This window comes from Callorhinus ursinus, unplaced genomic scaffold, assembly GCF_003265705.2.
Source record: "Callorhinus ursinus isolate GAN/ISIS: 27379988/994484 unplaced genomic scaffold, GSC_fseal_2.0 scaffold10, whole genome shotgun sequence".
Classification (NCBI taxonomy): Eukaryota; Metazoa; Chordata; class Mammalia; order Carnivora; family Otariidae; genus Callorhinus; species Callorhinus ursinus.
The window spans coordinates 27,399,167-27,419,345 of NW_027397072.1; the positions used below are offsets into that span (position 1 = coordinate 27,399,167).

Genomic DNA, 20,179 nt, shown 5'->3' on the forward strand with positions numbered 1-20,179 from the left:
TATTTTGAATGAAAACAGCAGTGCTTTCAAGATGACACTTTGAAGAGGTCTGGTTTAGAATGTTCAGGCTTTAATGGAGCTGTTCAGAAAATGGTATGAACGTTCTGGGGCTTAGGGGCAGGCATCCTAGTAAGACAGTGCATTTGTATAAAATTGATAGCTGATAGAGAATGTTGACATTTATGACCTTACTTGACCTTTAAAACACAAGGAAAAGTTGGTATTTTTGTCTCCCATTTACTTATGTGAAACCCGAGGCTCAGAAGTAGGGACTAGCTCTGTTGGGGTTTCCAGGTCCATAGATCTTTCTCTGTTTTGCAAGCTCGCCATATCTCTGGCCCTCGGTTTTGTTCATTTTTCAAATAACTTTGACTGAGAAGACTACCATGGCCTCTTTTAGCCCTGCAGTCCTCTGACTGTGATAATTTTGACATCTTTCTTCTTTTCCACCATGGTCTTACGTGCCACTAAGAGTTACATATGCACAGGATCTGTGGACAGAGCAAACTGCACCAACATCAAATACATCAAGACCTACAATGATCTCCCAAATCCAGCTGACCCAAGAGCCTCCACTCCAGTGCTGGCTCCTCCAAAAAGCCTTCCAATCCTTCAGCGCACGTTCTCTCTCTCCTCCCTGAACTCTTACTGCATTTGGAATCCAATCAGACCATTTTGAATGTAATTATCTTCAAATCGTTGTTTTTGATCCTCTTTTCCCCACAAGACTGTGCTTCTTGTGAGGGCAGGGCCGTTTAGGAATTGAGCTTAGTGCTGGGCAGAGAGGAATAGTCAGTAAATACGTTATTAGGTTCAGCTAGGTTGTGTGGTCGTCCTAAATTAACATAACGAAAGCTTGCATTTTGCTGAGAGCTCTGTGCTAGATCGCTGAGCTTCTGGCTCATGGGCTTCCACCATGTTAATGCTTGCTATCTGGAATATGTGGCCTCCTTAATTCCTACAATGGGGAGAAAGAGGTGCTGCAAGGGACACTCTTTTACCTACAACCCTTGTTCAGAATGAGTCACTTGGCCCTGGGCTATGGACTCAGAGTTGTGGCCCTCCCAAAACATATGTTGAAATCTCAAACTCCAATGTGACTTTATTTGGAGATAGAGTCAATAAGGAGGTAATTAAGATTCAGTGAGATTATAAGGGTGGAGCCTTGACATGACAGAATTAGTGTCCTTTTAAGAAGTGATACCCGAGAACTCCTGACTCCAGTTCTCTGCCATATGTGGACACAGCAAGATGGCAGCCTCCTACAGGCCAGGAAGAAGGACCTCACTGGAACTGGCCATGCTCATACATCTTGCCCTTTAAGCCTATAGAGCTGTGGGAAAATGGACTTCTGTTATTTAAGCCCCCCAGTCTATGATATTTTGTTAACAGCAGTCTGAGCTGACTGATGGTAGTTAGGAAGCTGTCATATGCGGGGAAGCTGGGACAAGTGGTTCTTTGGTGAGCAGTGAATGTTCCCGCCACAAGCGGCAGAGTGTGGTCAAGACAGACCTGGTTTCCTGCTCCCAGGGAACTAAAGAAACCTATTAATATGATTTGTGGCATTTAGTTTTTCTACACTATTTGCAACCAAACCACAGGTAATTATTAGTTTTGAGTTCTGTGTACTTGGATAAGGCACAGAAAACCTGGGAGCGTAACCAGATGAGGCACGTGTTACAATTTGCACAGTGGTATGAGGCCCAAAATGTTTTTTGTTCCTTGCAGGATCTCTACATAGACAAAAAAGAACCTGAGAAGCACTGAAGCTTAATATAGAAAATTTCCCTCAATACAGTTGTAGAAAGAAGCATTGGGGAAAAGAGGCCTTTATGGTCATCATTTTGGGAGTGATCCGGTTGTCATGGTAATAACAACTATGTCTGTATGTCCCTCTTTATTTCCCCCTCAACACGAGTCTGTCTTTTTAGTCACATCCTTGGTAATGGAACTTTGAATAAATTTCATGTTCTCACCATCGAGTGCTAGGATTTATGATGTGATTTGTGTTGTTTTGCTGCAAGGACAGACTAACGGGAATTATGATGTCAGAATATAATCATGACAATACTTATTCTTTTCACAATGTAAGAATAGCAAGATACATATATCATGACTGTTGAAATGCTCAAATCATGGTAGAGATGGAGAAAATATCCCAAATTTAATTGTTTCTTTAGAAAAGATGTCAAGCAGAATCAGAAGTTTCATGCTTAAGAATTTTTTTTCCCCTTTGTATGTTACTTTTTAAAACCATTTCTGCCTTCGTGTAACTTTTAAAATACCATTTCATAAACTAAAGTAGTTGTCTGGAATTCCTTGAAGCCCATGGTTTGGCTTCAGCAGGCTTTAAACAAATACACTGTCAGAAATCAATGTGGATACGTTTCCAGCAGTTAATGCCCTAGTCACAGTAGATATTTTGTAAAATCAATAGCCTGAAATATCAGAGGATTATGGTTGTATCAGATACCCCAAATGCCTAACATTGTTTTAATTACTCTAATAAAAGAAAGCTGGGTGGATTAAAAAAAAAAAAAACCTTGCCTATAAAGAATGTTCTGCTCAAGCCAAAGCAAATTTTTTACAAGTTCTTTTAGAAAATCTGGAAGTATTTAAGCGTTTTCCTCTTCTTATGAGACAATGCCTGTTACGCCGCCAGTGCTCTATAGTACAGTATAGTCCTTTTAGGACAAGTTGATCAAATATGTTGCTCTAGTTGCGTTAATGATAGGCTTAGATATTTGGACCCTCTTTCTTACTGGCACATAGAAATAAACATATTTAATGTTCTAGTGCATGGACACTGAAGAGCTCTCCTGAGGTCTTCCCAGTTTAGTTTGGGGCCATGGTTGGTCCAGAGGCTACAGGAACTCCGTTTTGCTTGGAAGATGGGCAGAAGTCACTTTGCCGGAGTGGAGATGTGCTTATATCATAGTGAAAAAGATTGATGATAGGAATAAAGAAGAGCTGTGACAGAAGTTTGGATGAGTCCACCCCATTATATACAGTTAGAACTTTCCCCGTAAGGGACCTCATTCTGGTTTTAACAAAAAGAAGTCCAGGATTTCCAAAAAAGGGATTCACATTCCTCAACCAAATTTAGAGTACTGAGGGTATAGCTTCTGTTTGCCAGAAAACCTCAGTTTTGTGCCAGAATGTTGGAATAAGATTTTCTAGCTCTGGATGGAGATGAACATCTCAACTGCATAGGTGGGATAATTTACGGGACACCCATGCAGTATGGGTTGATCAGTCATAATGTGACTTTATAATGGGTCACAGCTGAAGATATGCAAAATCTGCATCTCCACGACTATCTTGAATAATTTCTGATACTTTGCCTCTTGATAATCATAATGCAATTCATTATAATTACTCTAATCTAGAAAATAGCTGTTTAAGAGCTGAGACTATTTTCAGGAAGACAGAGCTGCCTTTTTTTGTGAATACTGGCTATCAGGAAAGGAGTGAGCATGAAGTAGGGTCAAGAAAGAGGAGACCCATCCTGATTATCACTGATCACACTGATCTAGGCCAGGGTGTGATGTTAGGACTGGTGAATAGGCGGCATCATGTAATGTCCTGTATCCATCTGGCCAGACAGGGGATGTTTAAGGAACAATGACCTTCATAGGATTTCCCTGACACGGCAAACCATTCCACTCTTAGCTCCCTGGTTATTCTCTACCTCTGCACGGGAGCCTTTCTAAAATCATAGAATGTAGGCACATCATTGAGGATTAGCATCCTTAAAGCTTTGTTGATGAGGAAGCTAAAGTCCAGAGAAGTGAATTAGTTTGCTTCACGTCTGGTATTGACTTTGCGGTTGGTGAGGACTAGAACTGAGCTTTGTGGTTCCTACTTCAGTGTTCTTTGTACTATTTCATCCTGGCTCTTAGGCCATCTCTTTTGGACATGGAGTATTCACAAGAAACCATTGCTATCTGTATACATTGGCTCAGGCTGCCATAACAAAATACCATAGTCTGGGTAGCTTACACAACCAAAACTTACTTTCTTACAGTGGGGGAGACTGGAAGTCAGATAGAGAGGCTCACAGATTCAGTTCCTGGTGGGGCTGTTTTCCTGGTGTCCAGACACCCACCTTCTTGATGTGCTCATGTGGTAGAGAGAGAGGGAATCTGTGCTCTGTCTTCATTCCCCTCCTTCTAAGGACACTAATCCCATCATGGCAGCTCCGCTCTCCTGACTTCATTTAAGCCTAATTACTTCCCCTATAGAGAACAGACTGAGGGTTGATAGAGGGGAAGTGGGCGGGGGATGGTGTCAATGGGCGATGGATATTAAGGAGGGCACTAAATGCCACTTATGATGGGCACTGTTATATGTAAGTGATGAGTCGCTAAATTCTACTCCTGAAACCAGTATTCCACTGTATGTTAACTAACTAGAATTTAAATAAAAATTTGAAACAAAATTAATTAAAAAGAAGTAAGTTAGCATAGTAAGAGATTAGCAATTTTAACAATATACTGTAATAAAAGTTATATGAATATGGAAAAAAAATAAAAATAAACCTAATTACTTCCCAAAGGCCCCACCTCCCTATGTTATCACATTAGAGCTCAGGGTTTCAGCATAGAGATTTGGGGGCTGAGGCACATATTCAGTGTATAACACCAGCTGAACCTAGAAGGACAGATATATTTCTGGGACCTGTTTTAGTGAGTTCCATGTTCTGCAGTGTTTTATGACTAAGCCCTGGGTGTAGGAAAGAGGTGCAGAGTGGGCTCTGCTATTATGGCTTCATGGTCTTGATCTTTTGGCACCAAGACATGATGGGTGACCAAAAGGATCTGGATGTCCCCAAAGTGAAATTTGCTACTTGGGGAACACTGATATTAACTGGTTGAATTATGTAATTCAGTGACATCATGTTGTGTTTCTTGAGGAGAATTAAAATGAAACCCATACAGTTAGAAACCTTCCATAGCATTTATTCTTTGAGCATTTATTTTTTCACTAGCCAGAGCACTTTTGTGAAAACCTGAACATTTTTAGCAAAATTGTAATGTCTTTTTTGTTTCACATTTCTTTTTTTTAAAGATTTTATTTATTTATTTGACAGAGAGAGAGACAGACAGTAAGAGAGGGAACACAAGCAGGGGGAGTGGGAGAGGGAGAAGCAGGCCTCCCGCGGAGCAGGGAGCCTGACTTGGGGCTCGATCCCAGGTCGCTGGGATCATGACCTGAGCCGAAGGCAGACGCTTAACGACTGAGCCACCCAGGCACCCCTTCTTTTCACATTTCTTTATCTAAATGATTTTTATATCTCTTTTCTTGATACATTGAATCTGGGACATTGTATACTGAATAATCGTTAGGTTACTTAGTCCTTTGTTAAATCAACCCTGGTTTCCAGGTGAGGGTCCTGGAGAAAGGGATCTAACACTGTGAGCCTAGTGCATGCCGGCCATCTGTCTCATAGGTATTGTCTCAGTCCTCTTGAGAGCTCTGTGAAAATGGGCATTTTTAGTTATGTTTTATAGAGGAGGATATAGGCAATGAGAGGTTGAGAGTTTTGCCCGTGATAATAATATATGTGGTAACTGGTCAAGTCAGCCAACACCAACTCGTGTTGGTCCAACATCAAAAGGTGTGCTCTTACCATTTACTCTCTTATGGATCATCATTACACTACTTCTCACTTGGTCCACAGGGACTGTGATTGTGTGGAAAGGTCAATTTCACCTTCAGAGAGAACCAGTTCTAACGGACACAGAGATGCCTGGGTGTGTGCTTTGTGGGGGATAGCATTTGTTGGGGAAAGAGCTCGTTTTGTGCTGAACTTAAAAACTCCCTTGTGGGGCACCTGGGTGGCTCAGTTGGTTGAGCGTCTGCCTTTGGCTCAAGTCATGATCCTGGAGTGCCTGGATGGGGCCCTGCATCAGGCTCCCTGCTCAGCGGGGAGTCTGCTTCTCCCTCTGCCCCTCACCCCGCTCATGGGCACATGCACGAGATCTCTCTCTCTCACATAAATAAATAAAATCTTTTTAAAAAATAAAACCTCCCTTGTGCTCTTTCCCTGAGGAGAAGTATTGCTACTAGTCCTTTAATAATTATCCAATTTTGGGTTTTTTTTTGGTCCTCTGATAACCTTTCATGTTGACTTTAAATGTAATTCCTTCCCCCATGAACAATATACTCTATGCTGATAATTCCTTTTTACTCTTGAGGGGAAGTTGCAGATGTAGAAAACTATACTTATACAAAAACAGTTTTTTCCTTCTCTTTCTCCTCCTCTTTATCAATATTTCTGTGTTTGCCATTACTTCAAAGATGCCAGATATTTCCCTGGAAGCAATCCAAAACTTCTTGCTTTGGGAAAAGGAACTATCTCCTGATTAATTTTGGTACCTAACCACAAACTGAATCCCAAATTTGGAAAATTCTCCATGGCTCAGCTCTGCTTCATTCTCTGACTTTCCCCACCCACTCTCTGTGTTCCTCTGTCTTTGGCCTGCCTTCCTCCGCCCTTCCCCTCCCACCCACCTGCCCCTGGGTCCTCTCCCAGTTGGTGGTCAGTCTTGGGCTTAGCTAGAGCTGCTCCATCTCTTTGGAATCTGTCTCTCCAGTCCAGCGGTTGAGTCACTGTCTTGTTTCAGCTCTTGCCTAAACACAGTCCTGCATACTCTTGCAAGAGTTGCAGTGAGTCAGCCTTCTCTGTTCTTTCATGTTTTACTTTAGTGCATTTAAAAAATCTGTATCACTTCAACATTTGAAGTTGTATTTGTTTTTTTGGCTCCAGTGCCTTATTCTCTTCGGGAAAACATTTTTTTTATTTAAACTCAGTATTTTATGCTTTATTGTAGAATGGTTCCTGATCACAAAGTAAAACGAGTTCTGTACGTGTGATAAAGGATAATTCCCAAGAGTATTTTGGATATTGTCATTTTAAAATGTATTAAATAGGAAAACTAACTAGTAGGTCCTTGACATGGTGGCCATCTCCATTGAGTGGCCCTTTTACTCGTGGAATATCTGAACCATTTTAATAAATGTATGCCAGGAAGCTAACAGATAGCCAGCTCTTGAACATTTTCTAGGTCGTACTCAACATGGGACACCAGCTGAGAGGGCAGACAAGGATTCAGCCCATGCTCTGTTTACTGAATGCTATGTCCCGATGCACAACACATCTTAAGGGTCACTTTTTTCCAGTCCCTGCACAGGGGCTGAAGGGATAGGGCAGCCCTTCTCAGACACATATCATTTAATCTCGCCACAATCCTTTGCTGTTGGGATTATTGTCCCATTGTCCCATTATTAGCCCAGAGAGTCTGGACAGTCTGGTGAACATCTCACTGCTCTTGAGAGAGAGTGGGGATTTAGATCCAGGTTTGCTAATTATAATCCAGCACCCTCTTCTTTTACCCACGACTGGATCTTCCTTCCCCAGATCCTGGCAAAACACAGCAAACACTCTTAGAATGAGGGTGCTGTAGGTACTAGTAATTTTAAGGCATGAAAATTCAATCTTATGAAGCCATGCTCCGATATTTATCACAACCTCCTCAAATTACCATTCATCTCTGGAGCATCTCCAGTGGTGAGTTTTTAACTGACAAAAATGACGGGCCTTGGTTGCCAAATGATAAGTTTTGAACTATCATTCCTGCTCATGTATTTATAGGGAGATCTAAAAACAACAGCAATCACAGCTTAACTCTGAGTTTCAGGAAAGTGCCATGGTAGTACCTTAAAACTGAGGTTGCAGTCTGAAGTTTTCTCAACCAGGTCAAGATTTAGAAAAGTACATTATTCCACAATCTGTTTATTCTTAACAGTTACTTTAAAAATTAAAGGTTTTCGTGCTATCGCGTGTGATAATTTTGTGTTATACTATTCATGGAGCAATTGTAACAGTTCTTGAATAGCTTTACCTTTGGTGGCGTAGTGCTGACACAGGAAGGGAGGAAAGGTCGCTGAATTATTTTCTTGCACTCAGTCTTCGAAGACTCATGGCCAGTGCACTGGTGGATTGGGGATGGGAGTAGCTCTTTGTTTTTTTCTTTTCTGTCTAGTTTACATAAGTCCTGTAGGAGGAAGCTCAGCCTGGGGTGAGCATCTCTGGAGAGACTGATGTGAGGAAGGAAGGAAGACTTTAAAAAAGATGGTTAGGAGTGCATCTACCCAGACACAGTCCTGGACACAGATGTGAGAGCAACAGAGGTTCTTCAGGTTGGCTCCGGTGTCTCGTAATTTGCCTTTTCTAAACCAAGTACTGTGACCTATCAGTAGGTATTGAACACAGAACCCCAGACCTGGCAGAAACCATAGAACTCACCCACTTCATATCCTGGACATTCCTGCCGGGTGGTCCTCCAGCTTCCGCTCCCAGTGAAGATGTCAGCATCTTCCATTGCTGAGGAGCATTCACTGTCAAAAAGGTTTCCTGCTGGTTGACATAAGTCCTCTCTTCCTTTGATTTGTGGCCTTTGGTCCTGCTCATCCCTTTATCACGCAGCTGGCTTTGGCCAACAGCCTTGCTTAACATATCTCAACTCCGCCATCATGGTCATACCGTGAAGAGAAGGAGAGTCTCGCCTCTCCTTTCTTTGCTTGTCGCTCACAGGACCTGGTTACCAGAACCAGCACTGTTCTGCTTGCTGCTCTAGGTGGGTCGTGCTTTCGCCGAACCTAGCGTGGACGTGTGGAGTGACAGTGGCCCCGGTGTGCAGCCCGAGGGTGGGTGAGCTTTCTGAGGAGCTCCAGCACAACGCTCATTTGACGGGATAGATTTTTCTTTCTGGCTTGAGATAGCTAAATATTGGTTGTAAATTTTTTAGTACATTTCTTCTGGATGGCTTATACATAAGAGATGCCTTGAAATGAGAGACAGGCTTTCTCTGAAAATGTGGTGAATGAATCACATAGGAGAAATTCCATTTGTGTTTTCAACTTGTCAAAAATCACCTCAATCTGGGCATAAAAATGCAGTTGGGCAGAGCCCATTTTGGGTCCTTGGGATGGTGTCTCCTGAAGAAGCAGAATCCACTACTCGTAGAGAAGGGCATTCTGAAGGCTAACTCCTCCTGTTCTTCGTGATTCTCCCCAAAGTGACCTTGAGTGTGGAGGAGAAAAGATCCTCTTGCCCCTTCTTTTTCCTCTGGCTACTTCCTACATCCACGTCAGATCTCATGGTGGGAGGTGTAATCTCTTGTGTGAGAGCCTGCCTGTGGCCACAAAGATCTCTCAGCCTTTCCTGGCTCGCATGGAAGCCTCTTCATAATTAACTACCTCAAGGGGCATGTGTGAGACTTTGCGCCTTGTTATAAGCCTGACTTCATCCCCTCGCAGCCTGTTGTTATCTTGTGCAGGCCCAATTTTGAGAAGAACACACAGTTTCGTGGTACCACCTACACCGTCATTTATTTAATCGATTTGGATGGTTTGTGCTGCTCTTGGCCTTGGACCTGCAAAAACAAAGCCATGGGATAAAGCAGCCCGAATCCTGTAATGAAAATCTTGTACCTTTTCTGAGGCCTGGTAGAGAGAGATGATTTATTTTTACCCTACCAAATAAAACATTCTAGGAATCTGAGGTGAAAATTGGATTTTAACTGCTACTAAAATTTTGAGCATATAAAATCAGCAAGTGTTGAAAGTTTTACTTGATGAAGAGAAGAACCTGAAGAGTCTGGTACAAGAATGATCTACATCTGAGGTACACTGGTGTCTTGTTAAAACTGGAAATAAACAGGAGGCACCCTGGCAGCAGAATGCAGCAGTGGAGACAGACCTCTGTGTTCTCAGCATCATCGCTGGTTTCCAGTCTTAGACCTGTAGCACAGTTCTCTCTTCCTTCTTCCTGCTTCCTCTTTCAGATGTAAGCCTTCTGTGACTGAGCCGAAGGAGTCCGGGAACGACCTGAACCCAGCCACTGCATGCTTTTCTTCTGTCAGGTTCTTATTTGTTGGTGTGTTCACTTTCCTCCCCGTCTCCCTGCCTCTCCCCCCCACCCCCTAAACCCCCATCATTTACTGTCTTCGAGAGTAGACAGTTTTGACACAACATCCTATCAAAATCTTATGAAAAAACACAAAAACCTAAGGACTTCAGAACTAGGTGGAACTAAACCTTCATGAACTGTGCTGGGTCTTTTCTGGCTTTGTTTTACGATTTCGGACCTGTAGTCACTTAGAGCCTCCCTCAGAATGCTGTCCGCCTGGACCCGGAGGCCTGCCAGGTGCCTGGCATCCCCTGCCCTTCTAAGGGTCACCACCTGCCCAGACCCTGTCACCGTGTTGCACTCACTAGCCTGGGTGCGTTTGCTACGTCTTCCTGGTTTTCACAGAGCCACTGCTTGTCTGGATGGACTGCAGCTGGGTTGTTTCTTAGTTCCTTGGATTGTTTGCTCCTTCCTTCGTTCAGAATTTATTGAGCATGGGCACTGTGTATTGGGATATAAAGATACACAAGATACATCTGCATTTAATTAAAAAGCGTAGCGGAGGCGGTGGATCTGTGTAGTGTGGGGAAGAGAAAGGAGGAGCTCACTGAAGCTGAGGAGACAGGAGGCTTCGCCATGACGGCCTTTCAGAGCTGGAGTTCACCGGGTAAAGTTTCTCCAGGCAAAGGGAAAAGGAGGGGTGGGTATGGGGCTTAGCAGAGGAAGGAGACAGCTCTCGGAAAGACATTTGTTCAGAAAATAAACAGTCTTAGTGTGCCCGAAGGCTAGATGTAGAGAGGTGGAGGGGGGCAGAAGGAAAGTCATCTGCTCCGAGGCAGGGTAGGGAGAACCCTGTATATCATCCCGGGGAGTTTGCCGTCTTCAGACTATGGGAATCATGGAAGGTTTTTAATTGGTTGAGTGATGTCATCAGATTCGTCTTTGGAAAGATGACACTGGAAACCGTTTGGAGGACTTTTCAGAGGTTGAGACAGAGAAAGGCAGAGTGACCCTTCAGGTGTGGAGTCTGGGCTTAGCTGACAAAAGTATCGGTGGAGAGCCACGTGGCTTTTCTTGCACGGGTGGCCTCAGGATGGGTACACAGAGTAGGACCTGTTTGCCTAGGCCCTTCCTGACCTCATTGGGTTAGTCTGATTGCAGGCCCCTTCCTCTCAACCTCTTCAGACCTCCCATGGTTTTACCAGGAGAGGAGATGGGTCTTTATATTTGACAACTGTGAGCCCCATTCTCCCTGCTAGCCTTTGCTTAACCCTGCCAGCCCCTTCCTAACTTGGCTGACCTCCCTGGCTCAGACCACGTGGCTATGTGGGGCTTTCATCCCTGCCAAAGCTGATCTGGTGGAGCCAGTGATCGTTTCCTGTCCTGCCCTCTCCTGTCCTGTTCCTGCCAAGGCCTTGGTGGTTATAGGAAGACCAAAAGCCTCTTGTAGATGGGACCTGGGCCACTTTCTCAAGGTTGACACACCTGCCCCCATACCCTTACAGCTCTGTTCCCTGATGATCCACAGCAGAGCTTCCAGCAGTTACACTAAATTTTAAAAGTTTATGTTGAACTTTTGAGTTGAGATTTTTTTCAAAGGTTTTATTTATTTATTTGACAGAGAGAGAGAGAGAGAGAGAGAGAGAGAGAGAGAGATAGTGAGATCAGGAACACAAGCAGGGGGAGCGGGAGAGGGAGAAGCAGGCTTCCCGCCGAGCAGGGAGCCTGATGCTGGGCTCGATCCCAGCACCCCAGGATCATGACCTGAGCCGAAGGCAAACGCTTATCGACTGAGCCACCCAGGCGCCCCAAGTTGAGATTCTTCTTAAGGGGGAAAAAAAAAAAACAGAGGAGGGGGGCATTGGAAGCGTACGTTTTATGAAGTGCTCTGAGCCAGTGACAGATTTTCTTAAGACTCTCAACATGCCAAGAAGTTCTTAGAAATATGCTTGTTCATTAGTGTCGTATTGATTCAGTTCTGGTGTTTTGTTTCAAAGTTTGAGGGTTGTTTTTTTTTTTTTTTCATCCCTCTCTAATTGTGTCGATAACAAGGGAACTGTTTTGTAATGTGACCGGGAAGCCCAGCAGCGCTCTAGGGCTGGGCATCTCGCACTCAATTAACCTTCCTATTTCACATCTCATCACTGCAGTGTGGCAAGGCGCTCCCTGGCCTTTCAAAGCAGGAGGACTGCTGTGGAACTGTGGGTACCTCCTGGGGCTTTAACAAATGCCAGAAATGCCCCAAGAAGCCGTGTAAGTGATGTTTCATCATTCATTTGAATGTCAATGTAGCATATCTGTTGCCTTATGATCACTGTTTTAATGTGGAGATAGCATTAGACTTTCAAAGAACTCTTACTGAATTCTAGAACATAGTGCTAAAATTGGCATTTCCAGAAACCTTGCTAAGAAAGATTTCCTGTCGATTGCGTGTTTTAATAAGCAGTTCTCAATTGCCTTCTCCAGTTATTTTTAAAAGGTGTTTTAAGAAGGCAGTACACTAAACTAGGTTCTTTTTCCTTTAGGTGAAGAGAAAATAAAATGTCTTTAAAAATGGTAAATGTTTCAAAAACTGATAAAAAGTTAGTGAAGCTGTTATTTCTTAGGTTAAATTCCTTAAATGAAATTTTTATTAATAGCCACAATAGAAGTTTGTTATACTGTAAGTTTTCAGATTTCACTAAAAAAAAAAAAAAAGGCTAAAATGGAGAAATGATTGGTTGCTGACCTCTAAAAATAAATCTACAGTCACTAGGATACAGTACTTTCGCCTTTTCAGTCAACACTTTTAATTTTTTTTTTGAGATTTGTTTATTTATTTGAGGGAGAGAGAGAGAACACGTGCGCATGCACTTGCACACACACACGTTGGGGGAGGGGCACAAACAGAGGGAGAAGGGGAGAGAGAGAAGAGACTCCCCACGGAGCATGGAGCTGGATCCCAGGACCCTGAGATCATGACCTGTGCTGAAACCATGATTCGGACTCTAAACTGACTGAGCCGCCCAGGTGCCCCAGTCACCACATTTTTGATACCATCACAGTTCTCAGTGACTTGAATCTATACCGATACATGTTTTGGTTAGTGTATAAATTCTGGTTTTTAGGACCTCATGATTGCGTAAATCCAGATTTGTGAGTCTCTGTTACTTTTTCCCCAATTATAGTTAACATTTTTAGTTTTTGAATGTAGCATTAACTCCAGCGGACTCCTAATAGAGATGTTTTAGAAAAACAGAGGTAACTTGATTCCCAAAAAAGCAAGTGATATTTTCCTTAGTCATCTTCCTTTGCTTTATATAGCTGAAGATTTTTATAGTAGGTGTTTTACACTTTGTGTTGCAAGGAATTTCTCCTTTGCTTCAATTGGGTAATTTTTATTTTTTCTTCTTAAGTACCTGTTGATTTGATAGTCGCAATTGCCTTTCACACCTCTGTTCAATCTAGAATCTGCCATCTTGGAATCCCTGCTCCAAAGCTTTGTTTTATGTACTATTGTTCTGCCATCATAGTAATTTGCTGTCAATAATTGTCTCTCATTTGGACTTCCTTATCTCTCAAACTTACGTGTTTTCTAACATGGAACCCTAAAATTACTAAGAAGGCAATTGAGAACTGCTTATTAAAACAGTAAGTTTTTACTAAGTAAAACTTAGTAATGCCTAAAATTTCATTTATTTTGTTGATACTGCTTCTATTTTTCTCAGAGGACTAATTTGTGAAAACACCCACTAAAATTTCCTGCAACTAGTGAATTCTTCATTTAGGGAAAGAGCACATAAATGAAGACCTTCATTACTGAGAATGTCCCCTGTGGATTTTTTATGCTGATTCAATAATGACTGGTAATTTGGATTTCCAGTAAGTGGGTTGAGTGTTATAGTCCCTCCTCACTGAAAGATCCATGTGCCTAAAATGATTCTGGCAACCTGACCAAAGGGATATCCAGGAGAGATTTGATATGATTTAAAGAGCCTGGAGTTTGGAGCTAGACACACCACACCTGAGTTTGACTCCCAGCTTAGTCATTTGCTGTTGAGTCATATGTATCATGAAACAAGAGTCTGTATCTAAAATGTTGAAAAAGCAAAGCTTTTCTTTTCTTTTTCTTTTAATGGCCTATCCCTCATATACTCTCTCAGTTTGTCTGTAGGAATATTGTGGAGGGGACAGTATGTTTCCCACCTCTAAGCCTCAGGACTGCAGAAGGAGAAGTCCAGTTCTTCCAACATTATTCTGGGGCCAAGTTCATGTTCTCTAAATACTTGTTCCATCTTTTCTCTTATCTTACGTCTTTTTCTTATCCCTCCTTCTTTCTGTGTTTTTTGCTTAACTGCTTCCCTTTCCTCCATTTTCTCAATCCCAAAGTTGAAAGAGAGGGACAGAAGTTAGGGGTAAAGAGAATCCTAGATTCTTCTTGTTGTTTTTTAATCCCTAACCTCTACTCCCGACCTTCTGTTGTTTTTATTTAGAATTGTGTTTTCTGAGCATAACTAAATTCACTGCTTTAAATGGTTTTGTTAATTCTATGTTTTAGTGCTAGTAATAATTTAAGGAGAATGTGAAAGCACGAAGTTGCTATCACTTTTGACTAAATGCTGACGAAAATAAATTCATGTTGGCTCATATAAGGTATAAAATTGAAGCGATTGATTTCATTTCAGGAAGGGCAATGTGGATTATGACTGAAGTAAACTATTAACATCTTGACATTTACTTTGTTTGTGCTGTCCTAAGTGACTCACTCCCAAGAAACACAGTCAGGGTCACATTCTTCCTGTGTCATTTAGAAACTTTCCTTTCCTTGGTTGGTACTACTCTCTAAATCATATTCTTTTTGGAAGAGAGCAGACTTTCCTTGGCTTTATATGCTATGGTTTTGTGTTCCATGCCTTTTTTTTTTTTTTAATTTTCACTTGAAGTAGTTCAAACTTCAGTTTTCAAATGGCTTTTATTTAATGTTTGAAGTTTTTGTTTAGCCACATACGGAAAGACCTTTCACTGTTGATCAGTTTTAACTGTGAAAACTTAATTTTAAATCTGCAAATGATTTCATTAGATACTCCGTAATCTATTAAAAATGTACTTAGCGTGAACAAGTCACTGGTCCTTTAAAAGTTTTTAGAAGAAAATTAACATCGAGTCCTAAGCTGACGAGGACCTGAAGAGATCATCTGGTCTGACTCTCTGCCTTGAGGTAGATGACTGCTGGAACTTTTTAAACAAGTTATCCTCTCTTTTTCATTTGAACGGTTCACAGAGATCCCAAGATCTTGTAGGCATCCTGCGTCAGAGAGTCTCCATTCTGTGGAAGACTAGTTATGTGGCCAAGGAGCTTGAATGGGGTGACTCCCCACATGTCAATTTCTCCCTCCTTATAACTCACCATTCCAAGACTCCTCACTGTAACCTTTTCCTAGAATTCAGAAGGATCTGAAGAGATGGGACATATAGCAAAGAAAGGAAGTGAAGGAGGAAAGGGGAGCATTCCATTAGTGGTGAGAATAAAGAGCATGTGTTGGGGCAAAACAGTTTTATTTTCTGAGAGAAAATTTCCTGTTCATTTTGAATTTTCCCTCTTTACTCTTTGTTCAGGTCTTTTTAGTGGTCTCACCATCCATCCTGTTTTGATTATTGGCCATTTTCTGTTGCTCATGGTCTTCTTAATGAAAGAATACCGTATGGCAGGAAATAAAGACATCTGTCATCTTGTGAGTGGTTTTGTCAGGCACGGTGGTAGGCATTTTGCATAAATTATATCTAAAATCCACAATAGCCCTGACCTGCTCAGTAGTTGTGAATACTTCCATTGTATAGAGTTGCCATTTGAAACCCGGAAAGCTTGTCTCCCAGGGTCGCAGAGCTATTGATAGGCAGAGCCAGGATTTGAACTGCTTGGTCCCTGAACTTAAGCCGTATCCATTATGCCAAGAAGTCTCTTGGGTCTCAGTTAAGAGTGCCAGAATCCATGAATAGGGTTTTGTTGGTAATTTGGTAACAGCAGCATTGTATTGGTGAAAATTCGGGGTGATGAATCATACCAATGATCACAGCAGCCCTTCTCCTTGCCTGGCTTCCTCTTTTCATCTCCTGTTCTTCTCAGGTTCATAGTAGTAATAATCCCTCATTACCAGCATATGTGAGCCAGTATTTAGGTGAGCATAGAGTTTATTTTTGGAACTGGGCCGCTTGTGAGAGTATAATAGAGTGCTCAACCCAGGGCTGTCCCAGGCAGGCCGGGATGTATGTTCACTCCAACTTATAAGAAAATTCAAATTCCTGTAGCCAGTCATTTGGGGAGGAATAGATCCTCTGTAATATAAATAATCACTAATTGGAAGAAAATATAAAACAGTCTTACGATTCTTTGGTTTAACATAATCAAGATTTGCTGACAACTACTTGGAACTCTATTGCAGAATAGGAAGTATACTGAAGAACAGGGATAATGTGAAAGAAACTGCTATATGTTGAGTTGGGTATCTTAGAAATGAATAAGACAGACCACTGATGACTTCGGAGGCTTAGGTTATCACATTGGTAGTTTAGGACTGTGAGAATTTAAACATGTAACAAAGAATTATTTCTCCTTACAGCTTATCATGGATATAACCAAATGATGGAATGTCTACAAGGTTATAAGCGGGTTAACAACACCTTTTGTCAAGGTAAGATTAACTGAATTCATTGGTGTGGACTTCATTGTTTTGGCTTTTTAGGAATTTGGGTTGTTTGATCATGTTTTGCTCATTAGCCCAATGTGTGAAGGTCTTAACAGTGACTACCTCCTGCTCACTCAATTTAGCTGTAAGGAAATAAAGAGTTCTAGTGTATGGTTACTAGAATTAGTAACATTTAAAATTTCATGGCACTTTTTTTTCCTGAAATTTTTCCTGAAATCCACAGGAGATTAGATTACATAGCAGAGCCTTCTGTGGTCTCCACACTAGTCACTGCCTATCCATGCATGAGCGGATGCTTGGGTACAGATGAGTTCACACCTGTACCTAGCAGTACTGCTTCCTTGTTGACACAGGATTGGGTAGGAGAGTTCCTTTTTTTTCCCCCTCTCATCAGAATATTGCTAGCCACCTCGAAGTATGGGGTTTTAAATATCAGGGTGAATACACATTTCCTAGGCAATAGTTAAAGCTATGTAGCTAAATGTGGAATGTCCTAAGCACTTTTGCTCAGTTTATTTTGAACCACGTAGCAGAGTTGAGCAAGCCAAGGGGATCCTCAGAGATCATTTAGCCCAGTGTCTGTACCTTATAGATGAGGATGCTGAAGCCCAGACTTGCTAAGTGACTTCCCTGAGGCTAGAGCGAAGGTTAGAACTCACGTTTACTAATGCCTGGTTTAGTACCCATACATGATAGCAAATTTTGTGTCACTTACTTTGTGGAATGTCCAATTAATGCTCCTAATTTCCCCCGACATGTCTGGGATACAGGTATTATTAGTAACTTGGAAATATGTCTACATTGAAATAAAGAAAGAGCCTTCAAGAATCTTAGTGAACCAAGATCCATGTCAAGAACACAGCGCATGTTTTCTGACTTGTCTGGGGCTCTGTATCCTTGACCAGTATGTGTTTATAGGACAGAGTAGATTAAGGTGATGTTGGAAAATATGGATTAATTCCTATTAAAAGGGCTCATTTCAATGGACTATCTTAATTATCTGAGAATTTTCTCAAGTTGTTCCATATTGCATCTAACTTTTATGACTCGTAGAGCTTTAGCAAACAAAGAATTTTCTTCTGAAATGCACAGAGGTATACCATGTGTTTGAAAAAGTTTTGCCTTAAAATATGATAAGCCCTCTTGTAAAAGAGTATTGGGAAAGTTAGATTTAACTGTTCAAGGAGAGGGCACCCAAGACACTTTTTGAGAAACCTCTGTAAACCTTGGTCACATGGGAATAATGGGTTAATCATTATTATCTAGGAACCGGTAGAATTTAAGACATCCTTAAAAGGGTCTGTTAAACGGAGGGAAGATTGAATTAAATGGATGGAAGAAGGAACATGTCAAATGAATGAATGTACATTCTGCAGTGTAAATGAAGTGACTGCTTCACAGATTTGGATAAAAATCTATATGACAAGCCCTAGCCCATTTTTAGAATGTGTTAGTAGAAGTAGAACGAGCAGGGTGTTGGAAATAACAATCTTGTCCCCCTGCCACTCAGACTGAATTTGAGGTTTGGGCATTTGGTGTTCATTGTCTCTTGGCTGATAAGGTCAACAAAGCTTGCAAAGGGCCTGGAAACCTGAGGGTGTTTAGCCCTGGAGAAGTGCAGACTAAAGAGAAATGTAATGGCGGCCATGCAAACATGCCTATAAATGTTTGATTAACTGTCCTACAAAACAAGTCTTTTATGAGTTGCTTCAAAAACCAGTGCACAGAATGGAGTTAAAAGGAAGCATATTTACGATTACAAGCAAACTTTTTGTGTGGAATAGCATTCCCCAACGCTGTACTGAAATGCGTTTGGAAGTACTGAGCTTCCCGCACACGGAGGTGATCCAATAGATCCTTAATAACAGCTAGTCAGGGGTGTTTTGGGCAATTTCTGTCCTGTGCAGTACATGAGGTTGGGTGACTCTGTAGGTACATTCCAGTTGTCTGATGCATCGTTACTCTGTTGCCGGGATAGAGGCTGTGGATGAGAAGAAAGAAATGACATCTTGGTGTGTCCCACAGATTTTAACCCCTAGATAGGAAGCTTCCTGAAATGTGCCCTGTGATGAGGTGTAACTGCCTGCTCCTTAGACTACAGACAGAGGAGAATCCCTAGTTATCCTTCCCCATTGTAAACCTATGTGCCTAAATGTTAGACATTCTCCAGAATGTCATCTTTTCCTAACTGCAAATGATGAAGAATGTACATTGTTTTTGTGGTTGGGATGGGGTGGGGTGGGCTGGGATATGGACATTATTAATCCCAATTAAAACCGAGACACAAAGAGAGTAACTTTACCAAGATCACACAGATAGTAAGAGGCCCAGCCAGGCTTGAACTCCCAAACCACCTCTGTTTCTGTGTGCCACGTGGCCTCCTTTACGGATTTTGTTTGTATCTGGGAAGTATGACTATTGTAGATACTAGCTCATTAGAACAGAAGACACGCCATCTGTTGTGAGGAGTAATAGAAGTTGAAGCAATTAATAGTAATTTGGTTTTGTGTAATAAGAAAGGATGGTTATCCAATATATTCCTCCTTCTAGCTGCTTCAAGGTTCTACCAGTACTTAAAAATACCATGGTAGAAGTGGAAGTAAAAATTTGCAACTATTGCACTTGCTCTCTCATTTAGCAAAATAGAGTGAAAATCCTTTAAATAGTTGCTTGATTATTGTTGGTGTTCGTTTTGTATTTTGCTTCTCTGGTATGGCTGGTATGGAGTGACCTTTTGCAAGTTTTGTTCATATTGAGCATATCTTAGTGGTTCCATCTTGTTCTTTGCAGTGATGGTCAGTAACACCAAATCCTGGCTTACATTTGTCTCAGGAGGTTATTTGCAAAACAGCGTTATACTTTTTGGCATGGATTCTGGAGTGAAGTATCATAGAAAATTCTATTTCATGGTGCCTCCAAAGGGCACTGCTAAATTACACTACAGAGGAGACTGACTCATAAAATAATATGATTCCGTTCATCATAATCTATTAAAATTACTTTTGAGAGAAGGGCTTAATTTCACTCCCTTTGTGACACTATCGGTCAGCAAAATTAAATAGAACTTTCTCACATTACACATGTACACTCCTTTTTCCGAGAGTGTTGAAGCTTTTGATTTTGTTATCCTAGAGTTTTTCAAAAGGAGCCCATTAACCACTAATTACTTGTGCGTTCCTCATTGTTCTTAGAGTTTAATGTCTTCTCAGTTTACAAAGCACATTTAAAATTAAAGTGATTAATAACTAAAATTACATTATTTCCTTCACCTAAGCGAACTAATGTCCTGAAACAACGTTTGGTAATGTGGGCTCAGTAACAAAGAACCAACTGTGCACAAGTTAATTTGAGGAGCTTTGAAATAATTGCCCTCAAAGTTGGGTCTTTTCTCCTCTCTAGTGATGCTGCAATTATCTTTTCAAAGGAATGATTTATTACATATACACACATGGAGCTCTAAAACCTGCTCTCACTACCCTTAACATTATGGAATTGTTATAATTTGCTTCATTTATCAAAGCAAACAATACAAGCATATTTCCTAGTGGATCTAGAGCAGCATTTGTCATTTGATTGTGCG

The 20,179-nt window shown here is 41.5% G+C and overlaps 1 protein-coding gene across 12 annotated transcripts in view; it reads left to right on the top strand.

Moving 5' to 3' along the window:
* Positions 1-20,179, top strand: part of LTBP1 (latent transforming growth factor beta binding protein 1) — a 387,020-nt gene that overhangs the window by 211,517 nt on the left and 155,324 nt on the right. For all 12 annotated transcript variants that reach the window (XM_073897251.1, XM_073897253.1, XM_073897250.1 and 9 more), the window contains 2 exons: positions 12,067-12,169; positions 16,513-16,584. In XM_073897251.1, coding sequence (XP_073753352.1) covers positions 12,067-12,169; positions 16,513-16,584 — 175 coding nt within the window. The remainder of the gene's footprint in view (positions 1-12,066; positions 12,170-16,512; positions 16,585-20,179) is intronic.